General features: G+C 34.5%; 3 protein-coding genes across 8 annotated transcripts in view; all 3 read right to left on the minus strand.

Moving 5' to 3' along the window:
* nsl1 (non-specific lethal 1) overlaps positions 1-7,319 on the minus strand; it is a 39,707-nt gene extending 32,388 nt beyond the window's left edge. For 2 of the 5 annotated variants that reach the window (XM_017617777.1, XM_017617773.1), the window contains exon 1: positions 6,303-7,319. The gene's annotated coding sequence lies outside the window, so the exon portion shown is untranslated. Of the gene's footprint in view, positions 1-3,585; positions 4,501-6,046; positions 6,159-6,302 lie in introns of those variants that run through there. The other 3 variants (XM_017617776.1, XM_017617774.1, XM_017617775.1) reach the window with 3 other exon arrangements.
* A 683-nt stretch (positions 7,320-8,002) lies between these two features.
* Positions 8,003-8,812, minus strand: LOC108364187 (acylphosphatase-2-like). Its single transcript, XM_017617781.1, has 4 exons — positions 8,550-8,812; positions 8,475-8,491; positions 8,295-8,404; positions 8,003-8,242 (listed from the first exon to the last, which is right to left on the minus strand). The coding sequence occupies exons 1-4, from the start codon at positions 8,728-8,730 to the stop codon at positions 8,128-8,130; spliced, it is 423 nt and encodes a 140-aa protein (XP_017473270.1). The 5' UTR covers positions 8,731-8,812; the 3' UTR covers positions 8,003-8,127.
* A 7,951-nt stretch (positions 8,813-16,763) lies between these two features.
* The window catches only part of Nmdmc (NAD-dependent methylenetetrahydrofolate dehydrogenase), a 26,534-nt gene continuing 15,809 nt past the window's right edge, over positions 16,764-27,488 (minus strand). The window contains exons 2-3 of one of the 2 annotated variants that reach the window (XM_017617779.1): positions 20,038-20,825; positions 16,764-17,351 (exon numbers count right to left, since the gene is read on the minus strand). In XM_017617779.1, coding sequence (XP_017473268.1) covers positions 17,209-17,351; positions 20,038-20,825 — 931 coding nt within the window. In that variant the 3' untranslated portion in view covers positions 16,764-17,208. The remainder of the gene's footprint in view (positions 17,352-20,037; positions 20,826-27,488) is intronic. The other variant, XM_017617780.1, reaches the window with a different exon arrangement.

The raw sequence follows: 27,488 nt of genomic DNA on the forward strand, positions 1-27,488 counted from the left end.
TTAATGTAAAAAATTAATGCATTTATTTTTGAAATTTAGTGCAAAAAAAATGCAATGCCCTAATCTTGAAAATAGTATACTTAGTACAATATTAGTGCATTAGTTCTGAAAATTATCATGCTAATGACAATTGTTTTCATTGAATTATCCAAACTTATGCTCTGAAAAATTTTAACGTATGAAAAGTTTTTAATAATTTTGCTCGTTTTCTTCGTTTTAAAAACCATGTAATTTTTCTAGGAAGGATTTTTAATAAGTACTAATATTTTTCAGCTTCATTGTATTGTTTATTTGTATGAAAAATCTTGTGAAAATTGTTAATGTTTTATGAAATTAAAGCAATGTGCGTGTAACTGTCTGCTTTTGTTGATTTGTATGTTGCATGTTGTAGCATACCGATTATATGATATATTTTAGCAGCACATGCACACGGCTGAAGACCTTTTCTGATCGAAATCAAAGAATAAACCGTTTTTTATTTCCATGCGACAAAGTGTTTTCATCTACATATTTGACGACAAATGACATTGAATTTGACGTAGTGAAAACCAGCATTTACTTGATCCAATATCTTTTTTGACCGCAAAAGTTCTACACTTAGCGTCAACAAACAATTTTTCTTCAAAATAAAATTAATTAATGGATTTTAAATGCTTGTTATACTTTTAATGCAGAAAATTATTGCAATATCATTTATTAAAAATGTTAATGGTTATGTAAAAAAAAATCTTTAGCATTAATTCTTCGAAATTAATGCATTGAAATTTTAAAAAGAATTAGATTTCAAAAATTTATGTATTAATTTTTTAATGTATAGCATTACATTTTTAGCCGACAAAAGGAGAAGGTAATTATGTCGTATGATATAATATTCAATTTAAAAATTTTATTTCTTTCTTGTGTGAAACAAACAAACAAATTCATGCAACAATAAATTTAACTTCAAGAATTTAAACAAGTGTAAAAACATACAGTTTAATTGCCCTACATTTACGCCTGCCAATATATCGTATGATACAATATTCAATTTAAAAATTTTAATTCCAATTCGTCCGATTATTTTATTTTTTATAATTATTATTTTAAAGGAAAGATGTTACCTCACAGGTGGCCCCATACTAATCTGGGTTAAATCCAAACATTGGATTATGAAGAAATTAACGATAATCTTTAATTTTTATATGAGAATTGAAGTCGGTTTTGTGCTTTGCTTTAAAATTACTTGTTTGCCTAAAAATTACTTGTTCACAACTCTGGTTGATACTACAAAAAAAACACATAAAAATAAAAACAAATTTAACAAATTTTTATACTACTCTGCAATTTTCTAATCAGACTTTTCAGAAAAAACCCAAGTATGCAGTTTTATAGCCTATTTAATTTTAGTAAAAAATGCAAGTAGCTAAAACATCGCGTAATTTTTAGCAGTTTTTTCACACAGTTTCTTCCATACAAAGTATCTATGTCAATCATTTCTTTTTTTATAAAAAAAATAATATAGTTAGAAAAAAAATTGCCAAAAATCCAAGCAGTGATTAGAAAGTTGCAAAATATAACGCAAATGTATTAAATTTTCCTGAGTTTTCCGAAAAGTTAAGAAATTTTTTAAGTTTTGTAATATAGAGTAAAAAATTTTGTATACCTACATTGCTGAAAATTCTCTGTGTCATTAATTTTGTCCAGCACTGTATGTACAATGAGATAAAGAATATCATTACTTTTTACTCAAAATAATGCTTAAATGAAAAAATAAAATTTCGGCCGAAAGCCGAACACTTAGGTGAAATAGGATTTTTTATTTAAATAGATATTTCTCCAAAACTTTTCATGCGGCTTATATGGAAATTTGCTGCCGAAGAATGATTAGACCAAAAGACTGCCTCATGGCATAAAACCATGAAAAATGTCACGAAGAAAGCGGAAAAAACTTCAACATTTACTTATGTGATAAATGATATTCAAAGCGATATACAAATGTTTAAAAAGCATGCATTTAATGTAAAAAATCAGTACAGTGCTTATCGGTTGGTGTACTTTTTTCTAACAGTTTTTGAACTTATTTAATCCTTTAACTTACTTTTAAAAAGTTATATTCTGGAAAATGTTTGGCAAAAATGCAAAAAAAAACAATAATAATAATTTTTGAAGACCCCGAAAGCAGCTTCGTATTCTGCACAAATTGCACGTCGGTAAACGATTTCAGAAGATAAATATATCAATCTTAAAAAAAAAATATAAAAAATACTTGTCATGTACACTTTGTTTGGAAATTACCCATATACTTTTTAAATTTTCGAAAATTGCCCGTTCGCCCCTCCATAGTAGAGCTCTCGATTTTGTTCGCACATTTTCAAACAGCCCGGGTATGTGAGCAGCGAGTACTCGCACACTTGTTCAATGCTCATTACTCGAAAATTTTCGAGCATGAGCTCGAGCAATACGAGTTTTTTCGAGTAATTTGAACAATGTTTTTTTTATTATATTGACATTTTTGGTAGAAACTTTTTAAATTTTTCAATTATTGATATATAATGCAAGGATTGTTACATTGATATTTAATAATATAATTTATTTAACATGAATTAGAAAGCAGCTGCTGACAAATACAATTTACAAATTTTCTTTTGTTTATGAAATTGTTCAAAAACTCGAAAATTTTGAACAAACATTTGAGCAGTTGAGCAATGAACGAGTTTCGAGCGAGCATCGAGCTACTCGCATTGCTCGATACCCGGGTATCTAGAGCTCTACTCCATAGTCCTGAAAATATATGTATGCACCACACCCACTTTTTCGCCTTTTGGGTCTAGATTAACGGTCCGTATTCTAAATTCGTTCCAAAATCCATTCAATATTTCTCAAAATATTTATGCATGAACTTTAAATTTAATTTTCTAAACTCCACCTACCTAAAACCCTCCCCCTTCTCACCAATTAATTTGCCCAAAATAAATTATAACATTCCTTTAAAATCAGTAAAAATATAAATCAAGGGACCCTATCCATTATTGTTCCAAATTACCGAAATGTACATATATATGTGAATATACCTGTATGATATGCGGAGGCGACAGCGCCTCAATTTTTTACTGCCATATTCCCACGTAATCATAAAATTCATTGCATCAGTTTTGGCAACCTTTCCTACTGTTTTTTTTTTTAATTTTGCTATAAGTCTCGTTTAGAAGTGTTTTTATTACATATTAGTATTAACTAAAAAATAATATGACAAATACCATCTATTGTGGGTTATACCTCAGTAGACAGCTTAAGATGTTCTTACACGATATGTATTTTTTACATATGGAAATGCCAACATATCGTGTAAAGGCAAATTAGATTTCCTCAACAGTAGTAAGAGAGGACCATCGATATGTATACAACAATCCTAAAACGTTTAGTAAACGTAATGATGACTAGTGGTTCATAAACCAAGACATACTTTGAACAAACTAAAAGGGCTAGGCATGGGAAAATCCTGCTACACCAAAGCAATTGGGGTAAGTTTTAATAAAGTCTAGTAAATAGTACATATATAGTGCATCTTATTTGTAAAACGTTTTCAATGTGAACATACATACATACATACTTGTCATTGCTTTACTTTCCATGCTTCCCAAAGTAATTTCGCAATTATGCACAAGCAGCACATAAGCTTCATGCAAATAACACATGGGCATTTGCGCCTGACAATAGTATTTCGGCACGTTGAATCTTTGACATGAGACCATTTAAAGGATGTTGAATAGGCCCGGAGACCAAACACTCGCGTCACCCCAAATGTTTAAAACACAAACAATTAAAGCAATGCCAGTACACACACCCTTCATTTCTATGCCCGTCTTAAAACAAAATCACGATCGAACTCTTATCACACTAAACATACCCGATATGTACGACCAACTCGAACAAAGTAGTTGGCCATTCACAATAGATATTCTTTTTGCAGCACAAAAATGCCAACTGCCGATGCTATTGCGAACTGTGAATGTATAAACCGAGAAATGCGCACTACAACGAGCTATAACCAGTGTTGCCAGTTCCACCCAGCCTATTCCCCTTTTGTGCATGCAATTCTATATATTTTCTGGTTTTTGCCCCTTTTTACACAAGCCAGGTTTAAAAAATGTCAAATGAATTTTTCTCCGTTTTATTTTTTATACGATCTCGTATTTTAACAAAGTCAATAACAATAACAATTCAATTTACAAGTCGTATCGTTAACATATATTACTTTAAAACATATATTGCATCTACTTATACATTTTTTGTACATCATTCGGGCGCAATTGTGATACAATTTTCGAATCACTGAATACTGTTTTCAACAGCACTGATAAGTGATCAAATGCAGAAAATGCAATATTGTGCTCTGCCGCAAACGAACATAGCTTTGTCTCTGCATTTTTTGCTTGGTGTGCTAGCGAACCGTTAACGAACTGCGAAATTTTCAGCTGGCTATTAGTTATCATGAATTGACTTATATTTTTGCACATGCTTTTGGTTTTTAGCATGAATTGCAATTAAGATTTCTTAGGAAGGCTTACTGCATATATTGAGCAATATGCTCGAGTTTGATTGGAGGTGGATGCTGACGAACGAGATTCTTCGAGTAACTAAAATTTAAATTCCATACAGCTTTCCAATGAATGTATCGCACACTATTTTAGCCTAATAATGCTATTATAATATTTATGGGGACGGCGTATGTGATTTTCCCCGTTTTCACGACTATTATTCCCGCCATCCCTTTTTTGTTCAAAATTCCCGCAACACGGGAAAAATTTGACTTCTGGCAACGCTGGCTATAGCAGCAAATTTTAGGCCAGCAGATGCAGATGTGACAGACGCACGTGAGCGAAAGAGAGAAATAACATACTACGCAACGTTGGAATTGCTTTGAATTGGTACCCATATCATAAGCAGTTCACCCGTATACTATAGTTACGTTACTTTTTGCGCTGGTATGGCACAATGGTAAAAAAAAGCATGGTATTGGACATTGTCTGGTTATATTCGACTTCACAACGTTGCTGCCTCGTTAGCCGTAGCAGCGCTGTTACCGTCTTTCTTTACCGACGAGTACAGTGTTGGGTTTGTGTGGGGGTAGGAACAGTGCGCGGACCTCCCACTTTATTGATAGAGCTCCCAAACTTTTAGCTGCATTATGCCAACAAAGGTTAAAAAGCTACCAATATTTTCCGGAAAGAAACGAAACAGATTTAAAAGAGCAAAGTGAATACATACAATTTAATGTTAACTCTGACCATAACCAATTTAAAAGTAATGTATCAGCTTTAGCAAATCTAATTTTAGTCAAAAAAATTTGTGAGGTGCGTAATTCTTTGAGCCTCTTATTAAATTAATAAAGGCCTGAATCAGGGTATAAGTGATCGAATAAAGTTCGACTCGAACTTTCTTTTTGAGATTACGATTCGAATCGAATTACATTCGATCACTGATGCTGTGATTTATGTATAAGTTATTAGTTGTATATTTTATTGACGTCATTTTATGTAAAAAAATATATCCCAAGGCGAATTCATAAATGTATTTAAGATGATAGCAGGAGCATGATAAAAACATAGCAAGGTAGAACCGTTCTCTCATTTTGTCGGCCATGATTTTTTTTTTTGAAGCTTGCCAGCATTTTAAAATCATATAAAATTGAAAATAAAAAATTGAAATTGTTCGAAATTGTTGTTGCTTGAGATTGAAAATGAAAATGTGTGTGTGAGTTTGTGAGTAAATTTAAAAATTAAAATGTTTGGAAACGTCAAGAATTTTAAAAGTAACTCTCAGCGGTTCTACCTGAGTACAAAAAAAATTATACTAACAAATTTTACACATGTCAATAAGAATTACAACAAATGTTCAACAAATACGTCATTTTGGCATTAAGAACCACTATGGCGAAAATCAAGCTGCTCTGGTAACAGCACCTTTTATGACGTTGCCACGTTTTATCCTATATGCTTAAAAACTTTTTAATATTTTCTTTTAAAAAATTCACCAACTTCTAAAATTTTTTGTAGTTAAAATTTACCAGTATTAATTTTTTTGGCAGTCCGTGCTCTAGGTAGTAGACTGGGTCGGTTCCGCGCACGTTAAATACAGTCGCTAGTAGTTCCACATTCACATCTTTTTGATTTCACCACCTTAATATGTAGTTTTCGAAAGGGTTTAATGTGGTCTAATTTTTATAATTAGTTTAGAACAGTATTTCTATCTCAATACATATCCATATTTAATAATCGCAATAACTTCACAGTGTAATAAGCGCATTACTTTAGCGGTCATACCTGTGAACGTTTTTCGCTTTTCACTTCTGGCAGTTGATACTCATTTTATATAATTTTAAAGCATTTCCCCCTGCTGCATCACAAATTCATAATCGCGCCATACAAGAGGTTTAGCTTTGCTATCGATTCTTCCTCTTCTTCAAATACAAAACGGGGAACAGAATTCGTTTTAGTACTTTTTTATTACACTGCTATTTTCTTGAAAACTTATTGTTGATGTTAAAATGCGCTACATAAACTTTAGTAGCCACCTATTACAAATCTACCATACGCTCAAAAATTCTCCGGATGGAATTTTCCATTTTAGTATTCCTTAAGCACACACAGCAATTTCAAATTCAATTTTTAGCTATGGCCGCCTTTATTTATTTTTTTTTGCCTTGTTCCCTTCTAGATTTAATTAGAGGCGAGCTGAACGAGTGTGGCGGCCACTGTGGATTTACATTAGCACCACGAGCCACTACATGCATAAAAAGCACTCCGAAATAGTGAAAAAAACTTTTTTTCCCAGCAAAATCTTTTTCCGCTTGCTTTGAATAATGCGAATTTTAAATTTCTTAAAAATTTTCACACCGCACTCCGCGAATACCAAACACTACAACCGTTTTCATACTGTGCGCAACAAAACAATGGCGGCCACGATAGTGAATTTTCTTATTCTGCGCTTTTTTTTCAAAAAATTTTTATTCACTGTGAAATACACTTTTTTCTTTGCTCTGCACATCCGAATTCGAACGAACACAGCCACTACTAAACCGACGTGTATCTCAGTCACACTGTATTAATGGTAGCTGTACTCGTTTTTCCATTTACTTCTTTGCTATCGCACACAATGCGCGTACTCGTTGCCGAAGTAACGAACAAATATCTGCCTTCCTGTTCCCACTTAAAACATGACTGCATTCACTTTCCCGTTCTACTGCATTGAGTCGTATTGGGAAGTTTGGAGATGCCACAAATAAGGCGTTTTTAAAAGGCAGTACTAAATTTTATAATAAAACAGCACCTGGTTATATTTCCATTAATTTCTCAAAAACCAATATTTAAATATATTTGTTTTTTAATTCAAAATCTATGATTGGAAACNTTTGGAGATGCCACAAATAAGGCGTTTTTAAAAGGCAGTACTAAATTTTACAATAAAACAGCACCTGGTTATATTTCCATTAATTTCTCAAAAACCAATATTTAAATATATTTGTTTTTTAATTCAAAATCTATGATTGGAAATCTAGTAGCGAAGCATTGCAACAAATTCATGACATTTTCAACTCGAGGTATGGCATCACTCGCATCGTCGGTGAAATAACACGCACTTTGCACTGCTTTGTGCCTTCAGTAAAATATGTACTTGCCTATTTCTATGCACTTCCTTCGTAAATGCTTCAGATTATGTCTTTTTCTGAATTTTACATTTACTAATTAAAATTTTCACAATTTTCTAATTTAAATTCACTGCGTGCAATGATTACACCCCGAAATGTGCCAGAGTCATGCTCCTACTCAATTTACACTGCTTTACCAACTATCAGGGTTGCATCCAAAAATGTTGATTGTCAAATGTATTTGTTTTTGAATGCAGTAATTTAATGATTTTAAAACTTGCCAATAATTTTTGTATACTGAAATTANTGCAATGATTACACCCCGAAATGTGCCAGAGTCATGCTCCTACTCAATTTACACTGCTTTACCAACTATCAGGGTTGCATCCAAAAATGTTGATTGTCAAATGTTTTGTTTTTGAATGCAGTAATTTAATGATTTTAAAACTTGCCAATAATTTTTGTATTCTGAAATTCATGCAGCGGTCTCTGCCATTCTTTTAACGTTTAATGGTGAACCCTTTGTAGGAGTAGTCAGGAATCTCTTTAATCTCAGAGAAAACCGCCTTGTCAATGCGAGATGTGGGACTACCTTTGTTTTCCAACCAATATTTCCTAGTAGGGGACAAATGTTTTAGTTAATTGGAATAAATGAGGAAATGCTCACATTTCGTTGATTTTATCTTGGTCTCCTTCCAGTTTGCCGCGCACGGTGCCCTGGGAAGTATTCATGCACCATCCACGAAGTCCAAACACTTTAGCCTGCTTTTCTGTGTGCTGTTGGTATTAAATACATATTAAAAATTTCATAGTAATCTAATAAAGGGTATAAATGAATTTGACTAACCTTCCTGAAAAAGACCCCTTTCGAAAACAAAAAATGCATTATTATCTACATACTTATATTTGGCGTCATAATTACCTTGTACTTTTCCAAAGACTTCAAAATCTACACCGTAGATCCTTTTTGCTGCCATTTCGACTTCTTTAAAAGAAAATGCGTCTCCTTTTACAGATTCAGCCGTTTCAGGAAAAGATATAACACATATAAATATATTTATGAAAAGTATTTTATTGAAGGCAAAACTTTTATAAGCTGCCATAACAACAAAAGTAAGTTATTGTTTTTATGACAACCAAACCAAAAATAAAACAAAATCAGCTGTTAAGTCTTGAGCTAACAACTGCCAGGGTTTCAGTTCTACATTGATTATTTTATAGTAACCAACCGCGGGAAATAGTACTTTAACCCTTTTATGATAAAATGAAATTGAACGTGCTTTTAATCATGATAAAAACATTACAAGGTAAATTCATTCTCTCATTTCGTCGGCCATGATTTTTTTCTGACGTTTGCCAACATTTTAAAATCATATAAAATTGAAAATAAAAAAATGATATTGTTCACAATTGTTGTTGTTTGAGATTGAAAATGAGAATGTGTGTGTGAGTTTGAGTTTTGATTTTAAAATTATATTGTTGGCAAACTTCAGACAGCCTCTCAATGGTTTTACCTTGTTATGTTTTTATCATGCTTTTAATCATGCCTATTACAGTATTCGATGGATACCATCCGCACGGATCTAATTCGATTCGCACTGCCATAACAAGTGAGTGAGGAGGATTAGATTTGTGCGAATAGCATCTCTCGGATACATGCCTATTCCTGAGGCCGAATCACGGCTCTCGTGATCGAGCAATATGCTTCGAAATTTTCTGTTTTGGCATCACCGCATTCGTGATCGAGTAGAAGCTATCGAAATTTGGCATCACCAAATTCGATATCGAGCAGACGTTCGAGTAAAATCTTTCGAAACACCATTCGGCAGTAAATTTTGCATCGAAGAAGTTAAGAATTAGTATAAAACGTTAGTATATTTCTAGGAAAACTCTTGTTAACTTTAATAATTTTTTATATTTAAGGACAAACATAAACAAAAGCAACAAAAAAAAAATTATTTCGGAATATATACAGAGCCACTGGACTTCGCGCTCAAGGAAGGACGGTAGGTCAAAGTTTTGGTCAAAACGTGTAGGTCATAGAAAAGCTAGTTATGCAAAAAATTAACCTTTTCATAGTCTTCAGGTTTTGAGCAACATTTTTGCAGTTTGATTTAACGCTTTCAAATTTCCATACAAATCTAATTTTCATTCTGTATCAATATGAATTTTTCAGAAGCTTTGAAAGGTTATTCTAAATATCCCAAATATAGTTTTTGGTCTGTCCAAGTCCTATTGAAACAAAAAACATCATTGTCGGCCCATTCTATGGGCCCTGTCACACGGTCAGTATTTATGGACGTGATCCAAGTATCGCGATATTTATTGACGGTGTAGCATGCAGTATTGATGGATCGTGATCCATATCGCAAAATTTCTAAAAAATTTGAAATCTGGATCGCGGATCGCAATACCGCCAAACAAATTTTAATTAACATTGGAAATTTTAAAATATTATCTGTAAATTATACGTACAAAATAAAAATATTTTCTTGCGTCATAATAAGCATTCAGCACAAAACTTATGCAAATACTGACGCGATAAATATTGAACATGTAGCATTCGTGCACGATCCATCAATGCATCAACATGGATCGCGATCCAAATATTGTGATAATTACTGACCGTGTGACAGAGCCCTATTACCCAAGTCCATGCACTGGTGGCCCGATGATTAGAAACGATTTTCTTTTACAAGTTTAGACCTTTGTTTTTATTTATTAGTTATAAATTACTTTTATAGAAAAATATAGGGAATGCTACTACGAAGAACATGTAACTCAAAGTTTTAGACTTTGTAAAAGATTTGTAATAATTCGACGAAGTTAAAAAAAGTCAAACTGTGTAATTAGAATTTCCAGAAAAAATTCGGGTATTCAGTTTTATAGCCTATTCAAATTTAGTATAACATTGTGCAAGTTTCAAATAGCTCAAAGATCTCGTTTATTTTTGAGAATTTTTTTCGCTGACGATGTTAAAGGCCAGTTAGCAGCCTTCAAGAAAACGGGAAAGAAAAAAATTCCATTATTTCATGTGTGTGTCCAATAAAATTTTGATATCTGATACTGGACAACCTGTTGCCTCACTCATTCCTCAAGATAGAATGGCACTGGCATATATTTTTGTTGCAAACATGGGTTGCCTCGTGCTCTTTTTCACAAAAAACTTTAGAAACCAGTAGTAGAAAGCGTAGAAAATTTCTTAAGAACTTAGCCATTTGTTGTACATCATTTTATATGGAGTTTTTGCTTTTCTTAAGAGCTGCATACTGGCCTTAAGCGTTTTCTTCCATACAAAACATATTCGTTTTTTTTTTTGTATGGCAGAAAACGCTTAACATCGTAATCGAAAAAATTTCAAAAATTAACGAGATTTTTTACCTATTTCAAATTTGCCCAAAGTGATACTAAATTTTAATAGGAAGCATACCCGAATTTTTTCTAGAAATTCCAAGTAAAAAGTTTGAAGTTTCGATAACCTATTTTTATACTTAGTCGAATTATTATAAATCTAGTACAAAGTCTGGAGTGCAAAGGTGTATAGTCGTTGTGCTTTGTATGCAGTTACAGTTGCATGGCTATACTCAATCCCAACTCTGCGTCCTCGTTCGCGCATTTTGGGGGAAGGTGCCTCTGCGCGGATGGTTGATGTCCTCTTAAGAACAAAAGCTAACATCACCGCCATCCAAGAAATGCATTGGACGGGCAAGGCAAGCAATGCCTGGGGCCTTGCGGCGTATGCTGCAGCTGCCATGTAAAGGGGCGCAAATTCGGTATTGGATTTGTGGTGGGAGAGAGATTCCGTCGCCGAGTACTGTTGTTGTTGTTGTAGCCGAGTACTGTCGTTCATCCCGGTGGACGAGCGTCTAGCCATAATCCGCGTCAAAGCGAGATTCTTCAACATGTTGCTCATCTGCGCCCATGCCCCGACGGAAGAGAAGGATGAGATATCCAAGGATCTCTTCTATAAGCGCTTGGAGCGCACGTACGAGCGCTGCCCCCGCCACTATATCAAAATCGTGCTTTGCGACTTCAATGCCAGGGTGGGCAAGGAAGGGATCTTTGGAACCACCGTCGGAAAATTCAGCCTCCACGACGAAACATCCGACATCGGACTGAGGCTGATCGATTTCGCCGGGCCCGAAACATAGTAGTATGCAGTACCAGGTTCAAGCATAAGAAGATTCATCAAGCTACGTGGCTGTCTCCGGATCGAAAAACGAGAAACCAAATCAACCATGTTGTGATAGACGGAAGGCATGCTTCCAGTTTTTTGGACGTACGTACACTCCCAGGCCCAAAAATCGACTCGGACCACTATCTTGTTGCAGCCAAGATACGCAACTGCCTCTGTGCAGCAAAAAATGTGCGCCCCAATAAGCAAGGAAAGCTTAACGTCGAAAAGCAGCAATCACAATAGATATCCAATGCATTCGCTACTCAACTCTCACCCCTGCTCTCAGAGAGCAGTCCTCAACAAACCGACATATGCGAGCAGTGAAACCACATTTCCCACATTTCATTAAGTACCGCCACCGAAGAAATAGTCGGATTTCAGCGAGCTGCGATCGGGCGCAGCGCGTGCTATGTGGGACCGCTATAGGGATCTGAAGAGAGAAGCGAGACGTATTTGCCGCAATAAAAAGAGAGAGGCCGAAATGCGTGAGTGCGAAGAGCTTAAATGCTGGCCGACAGGAAGAATGGCCGAAAATTTTACCAGAGAGTTAGGCGACTTACGGAACGTTCCAAGACCAGGGCGTACTCCTGAAAGAACAACAACGGCGACCTGTGTGCGATGTTCGGAATGTACTTAAATTATGGAGGGAACACTTGCGTATTTTTTTGGATTCTTGGACAAGGATCCCGCGTTCAAAGGCTGAGGTTACGAGGCTTATTGCAATGTTTGCAATTGCACATTAAAAGCCAAATCAGGAAGAGATGATCTATTGCAACACGCACGCTCGCAAAAGCAAGCACCAAAAAAGCTGTAGCAGCATAAAAAGTCAAAAAAAAAAAATAGGCGGATTTTTTAAGACTTCATTGAAATTCGACTGCTGAGTGCAAGATCGACCTATCTCGGCAACCAGTTCGAAAACGCCCTATCTCAAAAAACTTTTCAAAAACGTCTTATTTGAGAATATGATTGCAAACACCCTATTTCAGAATTCGTTTCAAAAACGCCCTACCTCAGCTGTCGATTCAAAAATGCCCTACATCAGCACATTTTCAAGTAAAGTACGGCATTTATTAATCGAATTGTGAAATAGGGCGTACTTCAACCAAATTCTGAGATAGAGTGTTTTTCTATAAAATTCTGAAATAGGGCGTTCTCGAAATTTTTTTGAGATAGGGCGTTTTCGATCTGGTTGCCGAGACAGGTCGATCTTCCACTCAGCAGTCGAAATGTAATGAACGCGAAAAAGGCTGAAATATTGCTATGTTCCTTCTTAGCAGAACGTAATTTAGCATTTTCGACAACCGACCACCTAACCAAATGTCTACATGAGAAAAAAATATCAAAAATCAACGCGATTCTTTAGCAACTTAAAACTTGCACATTATTACCCTGGAAAATAATTGGCTATCAAACTGCATACTCAAAAAAATTCTTAAAAATCTGCATAAAAAGTTGAAAACCTAGCTGAAACTTTGCAGATTTTTTATAATTTTTGCGCAAAGTTTGAAATGTGGATTTATGTTTTGTTTCCTCTATAATGAGCTAAGTTTTTATGGGAAAATAATAAACATTAAATAAACAAAAGGAAAACTGCCACAATCGATCAAAATATCTATGACTTAATCAGCTGACCACAAGTGTATGTATAAAATGATTTTTATATTAACGATCTCAAACTAGTTTACAATGAATTTTAAATGTGCTCTATCGAAATAACATTTTAATATACATACCTTACATACATATATACTTATGTACCTTTGTATACAATTAAAGTTTAATAAGAACAATTCTGTGCATACATTTCAAAAAGACGTTTTTGGGTAGGAAATGACGTTTTTTTCAGACCAAGAGGGACGTTTTCTTATGCCGAAGACCTGGCAACGCTAGTTGCAGCATTCTTTTTTTCTCTTTTCGTAAAGCTTGATATACAGTTCAATGNATAGGGCGTACTTCAACCAAATTCTGAGATAGAGTGTTTTTCTATAAAATTCTGAAATAGGGCGTTCTCGAAATTTTTTTGAGATAGGGCGTTTTCGATCTGGTTGCCGAGACAGGTCGATCTTCCACTCAGCAGTCGAAATGTAATGAACGCGAAAAAGGCTGAAATATTGCTATGTTCCTTCTTAGCAGAACGTAATTTAGCATTTTCGACAACCGACCACCTAACCAAATGTCTACATGAGAAAAAAATATCAAAAATCAACGCGATTCTTTAGCAACTTAAAACTTGCACATTATTACCCTGGAAAATAATTGGCTATCAAACTGCATACTCAAAAAAATTCTTAAAAATCTGCATAAAAAGTTGAAAACCTAGCTGAAACTTTGCAGATTTTTTATAATTTTTGCGCAAAGTTTGAAATGTGGATTTATGTTTTGTTTCCTCTATAATGAGCTAAGTTTTTATGGGAAAATAATAAACATTAAATAAACAAAAGGAAAACTGCCACAATCGATCAAAATATCTATGACTTAATCAGCTGACCACAAGTGTATGTATAAAATGATTTTTATATTAACGATCTCAAACTAGTTTACAATGAATTTTAAATGTGCTCTATCGAAATAACATTTTAATATACATACCTTACATACATATATACTTATGTACCTTTGTATACAATTAAAGTTTAATAAGAACAATTCTGTGCATACATTTCAAAAAGACGTTTTTGGGTAGGAAATGACGTTTTTTTCAGACCAAGAGGGACGTTTTTTATGCCGAAGACCTGGCAACGCTGGTTGCAGCATTCTTTTTTTCTCTTTTCGTAAAGCTTGATGTACAGTTCAATACGAGTGTGAACGTGAACGTTCGCAAAGGCAAAGAATTCCACATGTATTCCTTATGGACGTTCACACATATCTTTTGATGTATCAACTATTGCCAAAAGTTAAGTAATAACGAAGATAATGGTCAAAATAAAAAGCTCACGCTCACCAAAAGTGCCTAAGTTTTGCCTAGATATTAACAAATAGTACCACGAAATGGTTGATCGATTATTTCGGCCCCCCTAACTTTTAAGGTTTTTCCTATATATATACTGTATAACAAATTATACACTCAACGCAAAAAAAATAATTTGTAAATTGATTTGAAAAGTGGATCATCCGGTTCTGTATCAAGTTATTCTTCTCCCGGCTATCTGGTTTACTTAAATATCGACAACAAAATCGATAAAAATATCAATGACAAAATCAATAAAAATATCGATAACAAAATCGTTAAAAATATCGATAGCAAAATCGGTAAAAATATCAATAACAAAATCGATAAAAATATGGATAACAAAATCGATATAAATATTGATAACAAAATCGATAAATATCGGTAACAAAATCGATAAATATCGATAACATTTACACGATGACTTTTTCTTTTTCAAAAAAATCTCCCGATATCGCTCACCGTGCGTGCTTGCCAACCCCGCTGACTTCGCTACACTTCTTGCCTACAAGCTCGCCGCGCATAACTTTCTACCCAGGGAGAAAAGTCATCGTGTAAATTGGCTCTAACAAAATCGCTAAATATCGATAACAAAACCAATGAATATCATAAAATCAATAAAAAAATATAGTTAGAAATATCGATTACAAAATCGATAACTAATCGATAAAAAATATCGATAACAAAATCGATAAAAATATCGATTATTATATCGATAAGTTCCGAAAATATCGATAGAAAAATTGATAACGATAAAAATTTCGATAACAAAATCGATAAAAATATCGATAACAAAACCGATAAAAAATATCGATTATTTTATCGATAAATTTCGAGAATCCCGAAAATCTCTAAAATCCCAAAATAGTTCCCAGATTGAGTCTCTGTGTCTCTCTATATCCTTTCCTCTTTAATTACCTTTATTTTAATCTTTCTTCCCCTATCTTCAACTTTACTTCTATCGGTATCCTCATCCTCATCTTTGGTTTTACTTTTATGTTAATCACTTTCTTCATCTACATATTGCCCTTATATACATATATAAGTAAAGGGTTAAGTTTACCTTGGTCCCCATTTTTGCCTTTATCTCTACGCATCCTTGTTTTTGTTTTTATTTTTACCTTTGCCTTTATCCTTTTCTTTATCTATGTACGTACTCACCTTTACTTTCACTCTTGTACTGGTCTTTTTTTAAGGGTATTCTTTAACCTTTCATTAGCAAATTTTTGTTAAATTAATACCTCGCAAGAAGCACTTGTTTCAGCCCCAACCCTTTCCGTTGCACCATTTCTGTGTGCAATTTCTGTTGAATTTGCCAATTTACTCCCAAACAACCAACTGCCGCAAAATAAGTTTCACTTCAAAGAGTAGTTTCTCAGTTTTTCCAAGTTAGCCTCCGAAGTTAGCCTTCGAAGTTCGAACAAACATATTTCATAAAAAATTGTTTAACGCATGCGCGTATCTTAAATATAATCAAATATGAAATTTATAAATTAAATATTTGTTGGTTGAAGTATTTGTTTGTAACTTTTATACCACATATACTTATGTGACACGTAAAGTTAAAAGGGACCTACGCTCAGAAAAAAAGATTTCGAGAAAAACGACTTTGAAGTTTACCAAGTTGATTTTGATGCTTCTGAACGTTTTAATGGATTGAAACTCGTTACTCGGGGGTTTTCGGGGTCGCATTTTTCGGAAAAGGCATTTTTTTATACTTTCTTGCAATATTCCACATACCTTCAGCTTTCAGCTCCATATCAAAAAAAATTTGAAAACTAAATATTTTTGATAAAAAACGGATGAAATGGAGCTTTAGCGTAAAAACATTATTTTTTTTTTTTGTATTCCCAGTTGGAGTGACTGTTTGTTAGTAATTAGACAAGATATGGTGTCAAAATGACACATCAATATTTTTTTCGAATGACCTACTACGGTACCACTGTGCAAATGAAACAAATTCGTTGAGGCGTTCGTGTGTTATGAGGTCACACACTAACAGCAATTAATTCTATATATAAAGATTAAAATTTAACTATAGTATGACAAATATCTTTTCAGAAGGAGCCAGGATGATTCATGTTACCAAATGCATGTATATAGTCGAAGACAACCAATTTCAAAACAATTTTGTTGAAACAGCATATAAAAACTGCGATTTTGTGATAAAATTAAACATTCTTTTAATTTTAGGTAACATTTTTTTACGTTATAAAATTTTCATACTCAAATTTGCGTTGTACTTAGTGTCAAAGGATTAGTCCTGCATGTAGATACTTAAATAACTTACAGTGCCTCATAAAATATTTAACAAAATTATGTTTCTGATATAGAATTAGCTTCTATTTTACAAAGGTTGAACAATACGTTATGGTTAAATATATATAAAATATTTAGAAGAAAAATACTATGTTAGTAAAGTCTATGATTTAAAAAAGAATATGTGGAGTGTATGTTTTAATCGCTGCTGAAGCCATTAACTTGTCCCGCCTTCGCAAGTGCCTTCGCAACCATGAAAGTGTTACTCATTAACATGGCCACTGTCATGGGTCCAACGCCGCCAGGCACCGGTGTTATGTGGCCTGCCACTTTACGAACTTCTGCAAGTATGAAAATTAAAAAGTTTATTACATAAATTTATAAATAACTACCCAACTCGGTGTTATCTTGAACAATTATTTGCAAGAAAATATTATTAATTCTAAATTGTTTCTGCTTAACAAAGTGTATGGTCTCCAAAAAACAATTAAATTTATAAACATTTGTCAATATCATTTTCACTGTGTGACAGCCGAAAAACCAGAACGAGTTTCCTCAATATTTTCTAAAATGCACCTAGAGTCCGACTGATTCCCAATTTTTTGGCGATGTTTTGCCCTCCGGCCAATTAATCGGCCGATGCCGATTCCTAAAAAAACTACCTGAATATAAATTCATTCAAGAACAAATGTTTCTGATAAACTTTTATAATAACAAAAAAAAACCTAAAAAAATAACATTACAAAGCAAATAATCATTCAAGAATTTATTCACTTACTTATGTACATTAGACTGAATCAGCAAAAAAAGTGGCGGTTTTTCCACCGGGTTTACAAAATGTATTATATTTTAAGACGTCGACCAAATTATTTCGGAAAATTATTAAGATTTACGTGAGCTGGACCGATTTGAAAATACCTCCAAAAAAGGAGTTTTTTATGAATAAAACTATGTAGTTTCTTAAAGAACTTTTGGAAAAAAGCCCTCAGATGACAAAACAGATTAAGCTTAAAAAATGTCCATACAAATATTTAAAAATCTTTTCAACGGAATCGTAATAAGGAGATTTTGATGCTGTTTTTTTACCTTTTTCAAAAATTGGTTTACAAAAGCTTGAATAACTGCGCCAAAACTATGATTTAGACTTATGGGATCTCAGTAGAAAGGTATTTTTATTAGTGTCCAAAAAAGTCATTCGTGTCCCTTTTTTTTTTTTTTTTTTGCAAATACCAACACATCTTAATTCAACTTTGAATGATATTCGTTCATCCTACCTTTCTGTTTCATCCTTTGAATGAGTTTACTCGCAATGAAAAAAGGGTGAGAAAATACCTTTCCAATGGATACCTCAGAAGTCTAAATCGGAAGAGTTTAAGTTCAGATATTCAAGTTTTTCTTATGCCAATCTTTGAAAAAAGTTAAAAAAACAGCATTTTATTTTTTATTTTTTGAAAATATTTTTATGCAAATTTTTTAAGCGTTAAACCGAAACTATTTTCATTCATAAAAAACTCCATTATGTAAGAAGAAGAGATATTTAGTGATAAAAGAGAGAACCGTTTTTAAATAGGAGTAGCTTTACGCTCTCCTACAAAATCTTGGCAACCTCACATACCAGGTTTTGCATTTTCTTGATACGCAGTTTTGTACTTTATGTACATATGATTAAGTTATAAATATTTCCCTGGAGCTACGCCATACATATTTTTTGGCTCCTGCCTCCTCTCACTTCCAGCACATGCACGTGTTTGCAAAATGATGACGAAGACATTTTGTATGGAAAATCCTTTATGTATGCCCATACATATATTTGAAACAAATAGACATAATTAGAAGATATCAACTAATACCAAACGAAAGGAAAAAACTTGAATTTTTTACTAAAGAAAACAAAAACAAAATCATTCGAGCATTTTACGAGCATTTTGGTAATAAAAGGTTTTAGTTGATTTTTTCAACAATTCTTGGCCTTAAAAAGCAAAATTTTTGTCGAATTTATTTAAAATTTATACACAATAATATTTCTATTGCTCCAAAGCAGGGGTCGGCATTCTAACACATTCAAACCATTCAAAACTGAGACTGTGTGCATTAAATGCACTGCTCAGCTGCCGCTCTTCATATATGTATGTACGTGTGAAACACACTTGTGCTCAGAAAGCGCTCAGTGAGCTATGGCCTGCCGGACCACTGCTCTAAAGAACTCATATTCCGAAAATGAAAGTTATATCTGCAAAATCTTAGTTGCTCGAGCACATTAAGGGCTCAAAATAGACCCCAAAATAAGCCAATATTTACCGTTGTTTTTACGGCAGAAGCTGAACTGAGCCCTTACAAAAATGAATCTATAGGTTTGGAATGTTAGTTGNGTGCTCAGAAAGCGCTCAGTGAGCTATGGCCTGCCGGACCACTGCTCTAAAGAACTCATATTCCGAAAATGAAAGTTATATCTGCAAAATCTTAGTTGCTCGAGCACATTAAGGGCTCAAAATAGACCCCAAAATAAGCCAATATTTACCGTTGTTTCTACGACAGAAACTGAACTGAGCCCTTACAAAAATGAATCTATAGGTTTGGAATGTTATCTTTGAAACGCCGCTTTTTTCTTCAAAATCGCTTCATTGGTTCTTGTGCAATCGCTAAAAATTACAACTGCACCATTTGAGCATGGCATCCATACTGAAACGTAAGACGTATTCTCAAAAATAAATTTTGTCGCTTGGTGCACAATAAACGCGCATACGCCAAATGCAATACCCACAAACTTATTTTCTTCAAAACTTTTGAATGGTTTTCTAACTGAAGTTACTAAATATGAGCTATTTACTATAATTATTCACCAGACGCTAACCAAAATACATTTTTTCTGTGTCACCTCGTATGTGGCATTGCATTTGGTGGATACGAGGTATTGCGCGACAAGCGAGGATATGTATGTATATACAAAATTTTAATAAAATGATCTGTTTGTTGCACAGAATTGGGCTGTAAATATGTACTTGTGTATGTATTGCATCCATAACCCACCTTCAAAATCTACATCACCAACAAGCTTAGTTTTACCCGGCTCTTTTGCGGGTATACGTGTTATACCAATATCGATGACGCACGCACCAGGCTTAACCATATCCATTTGTACAAGTCCCGGTTTACCAACAGCCGTTATTATTATATCTGCCCCTTGACAATGTTTCTTCAATTGATCTGGTGGTGTATTGCGGTGACAAATAGTTACAGTGGCATCCATACCTTTCAATTCATGATGGCCATCTGTGTGCAGTAGCATCGCTGTTGGCATGCCAACATTCTTGGAACGTCCAATGACAACAACATTCTTACCAATCGTAGGTATTTCAGTGCGTCGCAATAGCTCGTACACGCCTAACGGTGTAGCTGGTATGATAGTGTTCATGTCAAGCGCCAAACGGCCAATGTTGACCTCATTGAAGCCATCGACATCTTTCGATGACGCCACTGCATTACAAATGATACGTTCGTTGATGTGATTCGGCACAGGTAATTGCACTAAGATTCCATCGACTTCTGCATCATTGTTCAATTTTTTTATACAGTTGAAGAGCTCTTCCTGGGATGTAGTTTCGGGTAGTTGAATCGTGTTGCTTACAATCCCAACAGTTTTGGCGGCTATCATCTTATTTTTCACATATGTCTGACTTGCTGGATCGTTGCCTACCAAAATAGCCGTAAGCGTAGGTGAGCGATTTCCCTGTGCGACAAATTCAGCAATTTTTTCCTTGAGCTCTGTTTTAATCTTTTCAGCTATTGCCTTACCATCGATGATTTGTGCCTCGTGACTGTAAAGAGAGGGTGTATTTCATTTTTAAATCAAATTCTTAAAATAATAACGTATCTAACAACTAAAATCGCTTGATAAAAATTTCTCTATTGCTTATGGGGAGGGGACTGTGACAGAAAGAGCCGCCCCAGAAGGTTCCCACGTATTCCTTCTGAAAATTTCGTTGTTAAAAGTGTAAAACGATATGGCCGACACATAACAGAAAAAGTATACGAATGCAAATATTTAAGAAAGATCATCATGAAGAATCTGTAATATCGCTGGGCAACTAAACATTCATGAGCGAACCGTATTTAACCATTTGGAAATAGATGGATAGGAAAATACACTCGTAAGATGGGGAACTTCATCGAAATCGAGCTATTTTGGAAGCGCAGTGGATGTGAAGAATGAATCACATAGAGTAATAATGTACGTAAATGATCGTAGTCCAATAAGGATGAAACTAAACAAGCGCTGCTCAAACCAGTATTGGCTACAGGGAAGTTACAAAACTAACTTTTTACAGGAAAGGTAACTTTCCTTTTGTAAAAATCCATAATGTAGTAAACAATCAGCAGTTAAAGTCTACTTAATGTTTTGTGCAATTAAAAATTCGATGAGCGTGAGACATAAAGTCTAAAGTGGAATTACTGTTACCCAAATTAGAACACATTCTCAAAAAAAGTTGTAAGAGTCCAGTTTTTTTAATGCCGTCTAACACGGGGCCTAGCATTGTCATCCTAGAGCATACATTCATGAATATACCAGACTTACAGACTCTCTGGAATTGTCCCTTTCAGGAATTCTTACCATGTAGGGATAATTTCGGTAGCATTTTGTCTGCGCGCTTGATGATGGGATGCTTACNTGTCCCTTTCAGGAATTCTTACCATGTAGGGATAATTTCGGTAGCATTTTTCGGTATGTTGCTCTATAGTAAAGCGCTCCAGCAAAGCCTCGTTGCCAATTAGTATGGCTAGAGGTGGTATATCTGTGAGATTACCGGTTCTTTCGTGGGGCAGGTACGTATACATGGATCTTGTAATGGCTACACAAACCAATCGGTGCTTGACTTTTGGCTTCCAGGACTGCGCTGAATACATAATAATCGGTATGTTCACTGTATTGGATAGCCAAACCGACAGTTAGGGGTATTCCCCCAAGTTTTATTTACCATTTAGTCTCTGACGAGGCATTGTTGGCAACAACGATATGACTTCCAGTTGAGCCTTTTGTTCGGGGTTATCCCAAGATGCTTCGCCGTTTGAGATAATTCAATCTACGAAATTTCCGGTGGGGATTAATTCAAATTGACCATTGTTCTTTTCGTGAAGGTAACGAGGGTGGACTTAAGTGGGTTTGTTGACATACCCTTTTCAGAACACCATTTCTAATTCAGTTTTAGGGCTGTCTGCCATCTAAAGGCAATATTGTCTTCATTACAGGCCACCACGTAGGCTAGAGAAGAGTAGCTTATCCCCATAGGCAAAAGTGTTAAATTCATTGCCTGTTAAGTTTTCCAGGGACTCATCTCTACTACGTCATAGTTCGGTTATTATAGTTCTGGATTCAACGTGCTTATAATCCTTGGATTTTGTTTCGTATGGTGTACTATCCAAACGAAACTGAAATGACAAGGAATCCCCAAAGGACTAATTGCTTATACTGGAATGCCATTACCAGAGTTAGACAATGTATTGCAATAATATGCAGTAGATTTCCCCGATTAATATGCTTCTTTGCCTACAAATAAAGGTTTGAACTTTAAATAGGTATCTTATTTGGCCAGTTGCCTCTCTCCTTTGCGGATTTGCGCCAGGTGTTCATCCCAAGTGTGGACAGGTCCTTCTGCAGTTGGTCCTTCCATTGTGTTTGTGAGCGCCTTGCTACGCGGTTCTTGCGTAGGTATAAACAGGGTATATTAGGTAAATTTCTTACTCCATAATTTAGGTGGTCACACTATTCCGAAATACGCTGGACTGAATGGCACATATCTTGAGCGTATTTGTACAGTGTAAAAAAATGCCGATTGAAATTAACAAAATAAAAATTTGGTTGCATAGAAGCATGGCAACCCTGATGGCAAATATTTTCCGACCAAAGTTCTCAACAATACCTTTCATTTGATATCCATATTGCGATATTTTAGATAAATGGTTTTGAATTCAAAATAAGTGGCAACCTTGTACTATTATCTTAAGGGATATTATTTTGTATATAGGGAAAGCATTGTTTAAGAACCTTCTCTTGGTACCCATGAATAGTAATATTTTACCTTTTTTCTAAAAAAAATTTAAATAAATATTCGATTCAAAATAAGTGGCAACCCTATTAAAAATATTTTTGAATTAGGGATCTTCAAAATATTTTCCATTTGATACCCATATTATGATGTTTTAATTAATTTCTAACTAATTTGGAATAGGTGGCAACCTTATACGAGTCTTCTCGGTGCCTATTCAGATAACCTTATAATCCACAATATTATCTGTGTATAAAATTTCGTCAAAATCGTTAGAGCCGTTTCCGAGAACGCTATGGATATATATATATATATATATATATATATATATACATGAATTGCTCGTTTAATGTAATAAGATTAATTTCATGTGATTTCCCTTGATGGCTAATACTATTAAAAATTAATGTAGCCTAAGTCGGATAGGCCTTTTCCCTTTAATGAAGCTTTTCATTGGGCTCCCAAACAATAGTTTAACGTTTGACTAGCCATATATATATATGTAGGTGTAGTTCCAGCACGGTTGCCACTTGTTAAAATAAGAAAAAACAACCGAGTTGAAAAAATACAACCAAATTTTTTTATCTACTTACCCTATACACAATTTGGCGAACGGTCGGAAATTACCTTCGATATCCAATATGAATATCGAACTGAGAACGAACTCATAACCAACCTTAGTTTTCCAACGTTCATAGTGTATTGTAAATACATTCGAGATGGGTTCGAAAAATATTAAAAACAATAGTAACAAGAGAGAAAGTGGAATCCAGCTCATTTTCGAATGGAAATATAAAGCTGATGCCAGTAAAAACTTTGTAGCTTTGCGTGACATTTATAGCTTTGCCAGCAAAGCGCCAGACGCAAAAGGTATGCCACAATGAACGCCAAGAAATCCATTTTGCACTGCGTTTTTACTCGTCAAAATTGCTGTGGATTTTACATACTTTGCTTTAAAATTATCAGCAATGTAATTGAGTTTTATGTTTCTGCATGAATACTCGAATTTGGACGAAACAAAATAAATATGCTTTGTGCATTTTCATACAATTCATCTTATCTGTCAAAGAGAATCTGTCATGTAAAGCGAAGCAAAAGTTTTATGTGGTATCAGCTTAATACAATCACTCTCATTAAAATTTCAATTCGATAATGGGCTGGATTTCAAATTTATAACGAAGGAAAAATTCATTGGATAACGAAGGTTCCGTTTTGCTGGAGAATGGCCTAGTTCTCGAATCGAATACTAACCTATTCCACATTCGTTATCGAAGGTGAGACTTGAAAAAATGTTAGTTTTCCTATCATTTTCGAATTGTTAACTAAGCCCAATGTTTATTGGGTATCTATTTCAAAAAGCAAAACGTATTACAAAAAATAAAAATTCAACAATTTTACTGAGCTTGAGACCGCTTTTTAATGCAAATTTTGTGCAAAAACAGCATTAATTTACATTTTGGTAGAAGTTATAGCCGCTATTTCAGAAAACAAAAATTATTGAAATACTTGTGCATTCAATTACATATTTACTTTTTATATCGAGCCCTAACCGTCAAAAAGGCGTAAGCGACAAAAAGTAAATTTTTCAGTAGGCATTTTTTTTTTTTGTTAACACTGTAATTACTGTAGATACTGACGTGTAGGTTAATTAGCAAGTTAAGATTGATGTTAGGTATATTATACGGGTGGATTTATTTTATGAAACAGGTGATTTTGTCGCTTACGCCCTTTTTGCCGTCACCAAAAAAGGCTACAGCTCGCAATTGCGGAGGTTAAGTCAAAAGAGATATAAAAAAACACATTTTTGTGCCTTATTGGAGTGCAACATTTAAAAAACGCGAACATTCTCCGGCTGAATATTCCACGAGGGCGCCGACTGGTAATGGGCACCCCATTTTTTAGGTTCTGTACGATGTCAGAACGGTGACCGGCGGAGATCAGAAATCAGTGCCATGTGCTCAAGCTCCTCAACATATGGAAATAGTTTTCGATCATAGCCTATGGAGGTAACGGAGAAGCAAACCTCTTGAAAAAGCGTCTGGGTTGGAACAAGGTGTTAGACGACCCGTGCTGATGTTCAGCCTGGCTGGGGACCGGGATTAATAACTAGCCCAGTCTCGAACGGAGTGCTCCGTGTTCGATGTCTTGCCTTTAAAATGTGACTATAAGGCAGCCGAATGTCAGAAAATAAAGCGAGAAGGCCATTTTATTACTTCATCTGTTTATTGCGACATCGTTCCGTGCAAACATTTTAAGGTTTTCTAGCAATATTTTTAACATATTAAAAAGCATGCAGATAAAATTCATACAAAAGCGCTATGTCCAATATGACGAGCAGCTATTAAAGACGCATCGTCTTCCGTATATTTTGTTAGACTTTTCATAAGTAAAAATATTTTGTGAATATTACTTGCTTCATATGAATGATATCACATTTTTTGTTTAATTCCAGGCCTATCAAACAGGTTTAGAGCACTTGAGCAAAAACAACATTTGACTGTATTTTGTTGTTGCTTCTGGCATCGAAAATGTCAAAAACTGTTCTGATTTTTTTTCTTCTACATCAAAGCGTGCTATGTGAAATACAAAAAAGATAAAAAAACTTAAAAGTTTAAATAGAATCAAATCGCCCAGAGAAATTCGTCGGAAGAAAGTTTGCTGCCAAAATTAAAACACACCGCAGTTTATGAGATTGTACACAACGAATGTGACAACGAATTTCGTCTGACGAAATTCGGCAAGAAAAGATTTATTTTTAATTTTGCCGCTGCCGCCGGTCACAAAATCAACTCTCAGTGAAAATGGAGCTTTGTTTCCCCATTTTTCTATCAGATAATTATCAGCAAGAATCAGAATGGCAAAATTTGGTGATTTATCTTTTCGCTTTTGTATTTTTATGTTTTTCATTTGCCATTCAATTGATGCGAATTTCGTTTCTGTTCTGTTTTACTAGGCGAAATGTTGCGGCGCATATCACCAACGATTCTCGAAGCATTGATTCATCCTGTGTCAGGCCCAGTAATCAGCGCAGGGATGATAAATGAGTTTTATAATTTTGCCCAAATGGCCAACAAAAATGTACTAATTTAGAAAAAAAAGTACCAGCAATTAACAGACCATACATACATAGTTATATGATTTAAATTAGATAAAATTCTCTGTATAAAAATTATTTGCTGAAATTTAAAACACATAAGCAAAACATGATATAAAACGTGGCGTAACGAAGATGGATGAGATATTTATGTATATATGAATGGTTTAAAAAAGCCACCAAAATCCTAAGATTTCAATACAATTGACAAATGAAGACATCAAGTTAATCGAAAATTTTCGAACAAAAGAACAGTTGCATTTAATGGAGTCGAAATTTTGCAAAAATTATTTGCAAAAAAAAAAAAAATACTTTTATAGAAAAAAAACAAGTTAATAGCAGTGTTCGCGTATTCAGAATTATCTGAAACAAAAGAAAATAAGGCCTTTTGAATTATTTATTGCAGATGTTATAGTTATTGCTAAATAGTATACAGTAAAAAGCATAGTAAAGCTATTAAGCACTGGTTGTGTTCAGTTTTTGCATGTATGCTGAAGGTCGTATTTACCTTCAACCTGGGCTCGAATCGTAACATACGATATCGTACTACTCGTCACGTAAAAACCCATTTTTCGGATTATGACTTAAGTGAACGTACTCTTTGTCTCATTCAGCTTATACTGCCTGACGTATCACGTAATTTTCTTTCGTATCGTTTTCGATTCGTGAACGGATGTTACGATTCGAGCCCAGCTTTTTTGAACTGGAAGACGCTTGAAGTATGGGTATTCCATCAAATGTACAATTATCGCCTTCGAACTCTTTCAATTCATGGCTAACCAAAAGGCGTCTGTATGCTCTTTTGAATTGTATGGCATTGGGATTATTATTGAATCCACCTCTTGCTCGAATAGCACTAAAAAATGTTTCAAGAAAATCCTGAGAAAGCTTATAACTTAAAAGGTAAGGGAATATGTTGCGAAGGCAAATTATCATGCCAATAAATCCGGGTTTTCTACCCGTTTCCAAAATTGGTGTATTATTTAAGTCCCTTAGACCTTCAATATATTGTGCAAAACTTTGTGCCTGACATTTCAGCCGGTCATAAGTATCCATAAGTCCATCAATGGAGCTCTAAACTCGTCTTTTAAAGATCTGTTTTTGGAATTCAGAATATCACCCAAGCTATTAAAAAACAAGCAAAATTCGGCAGTTGCCGCACTATCTTTTAATTTACTTTTAATTTGTCCGTCTGGTATTACCTTTTCCAAAAATACTAATTCTGGCACACTTTTGCTTAGTAACTGCATGGCCAATTTTACACTCATTATGCTATTTTTAAAATACACATGACTTTAAAGCTCGTCGGCGATTTCAAGCATCCGTTGTTGGTTACCCCAGCA

This window comes from Rhagoletis zephyria, unplaced genomic scaffold (genome assembly GCF_001687245.7).
Source record: "Rhagoletis zephyria isolate East Lansing unplaced genomic scaffold, Rhagoletis_zephyria_1.1 Rzeph_scaffold_01486, whole genome shotgun sequence".
NCBI lineage: Eukaryota > Metazoa > Arthropoda > Insecta > Diptera > Tephritidae > Rhagoletis > Rhagoletis zephyria.

What these genes read in the sequence shown, in the direction of transcription:
- LOC108364187 (XM_017617781.1), bottom strand. Translation starts at nt 8,730, where the DNA reads ATGGCAGCTTATAAAAGTTTTGCCTTCAATAAAATACTTTTCATAAAT. An exon ending in CAAGATAAAATCAACGAAAT is followed by an intron (nt 8,243 to 8,294) that starts GTGAGCATTTCC and finishes GTCCCCTACTAG; the next exon opens with GAAATATTGGTTGGAAAACA.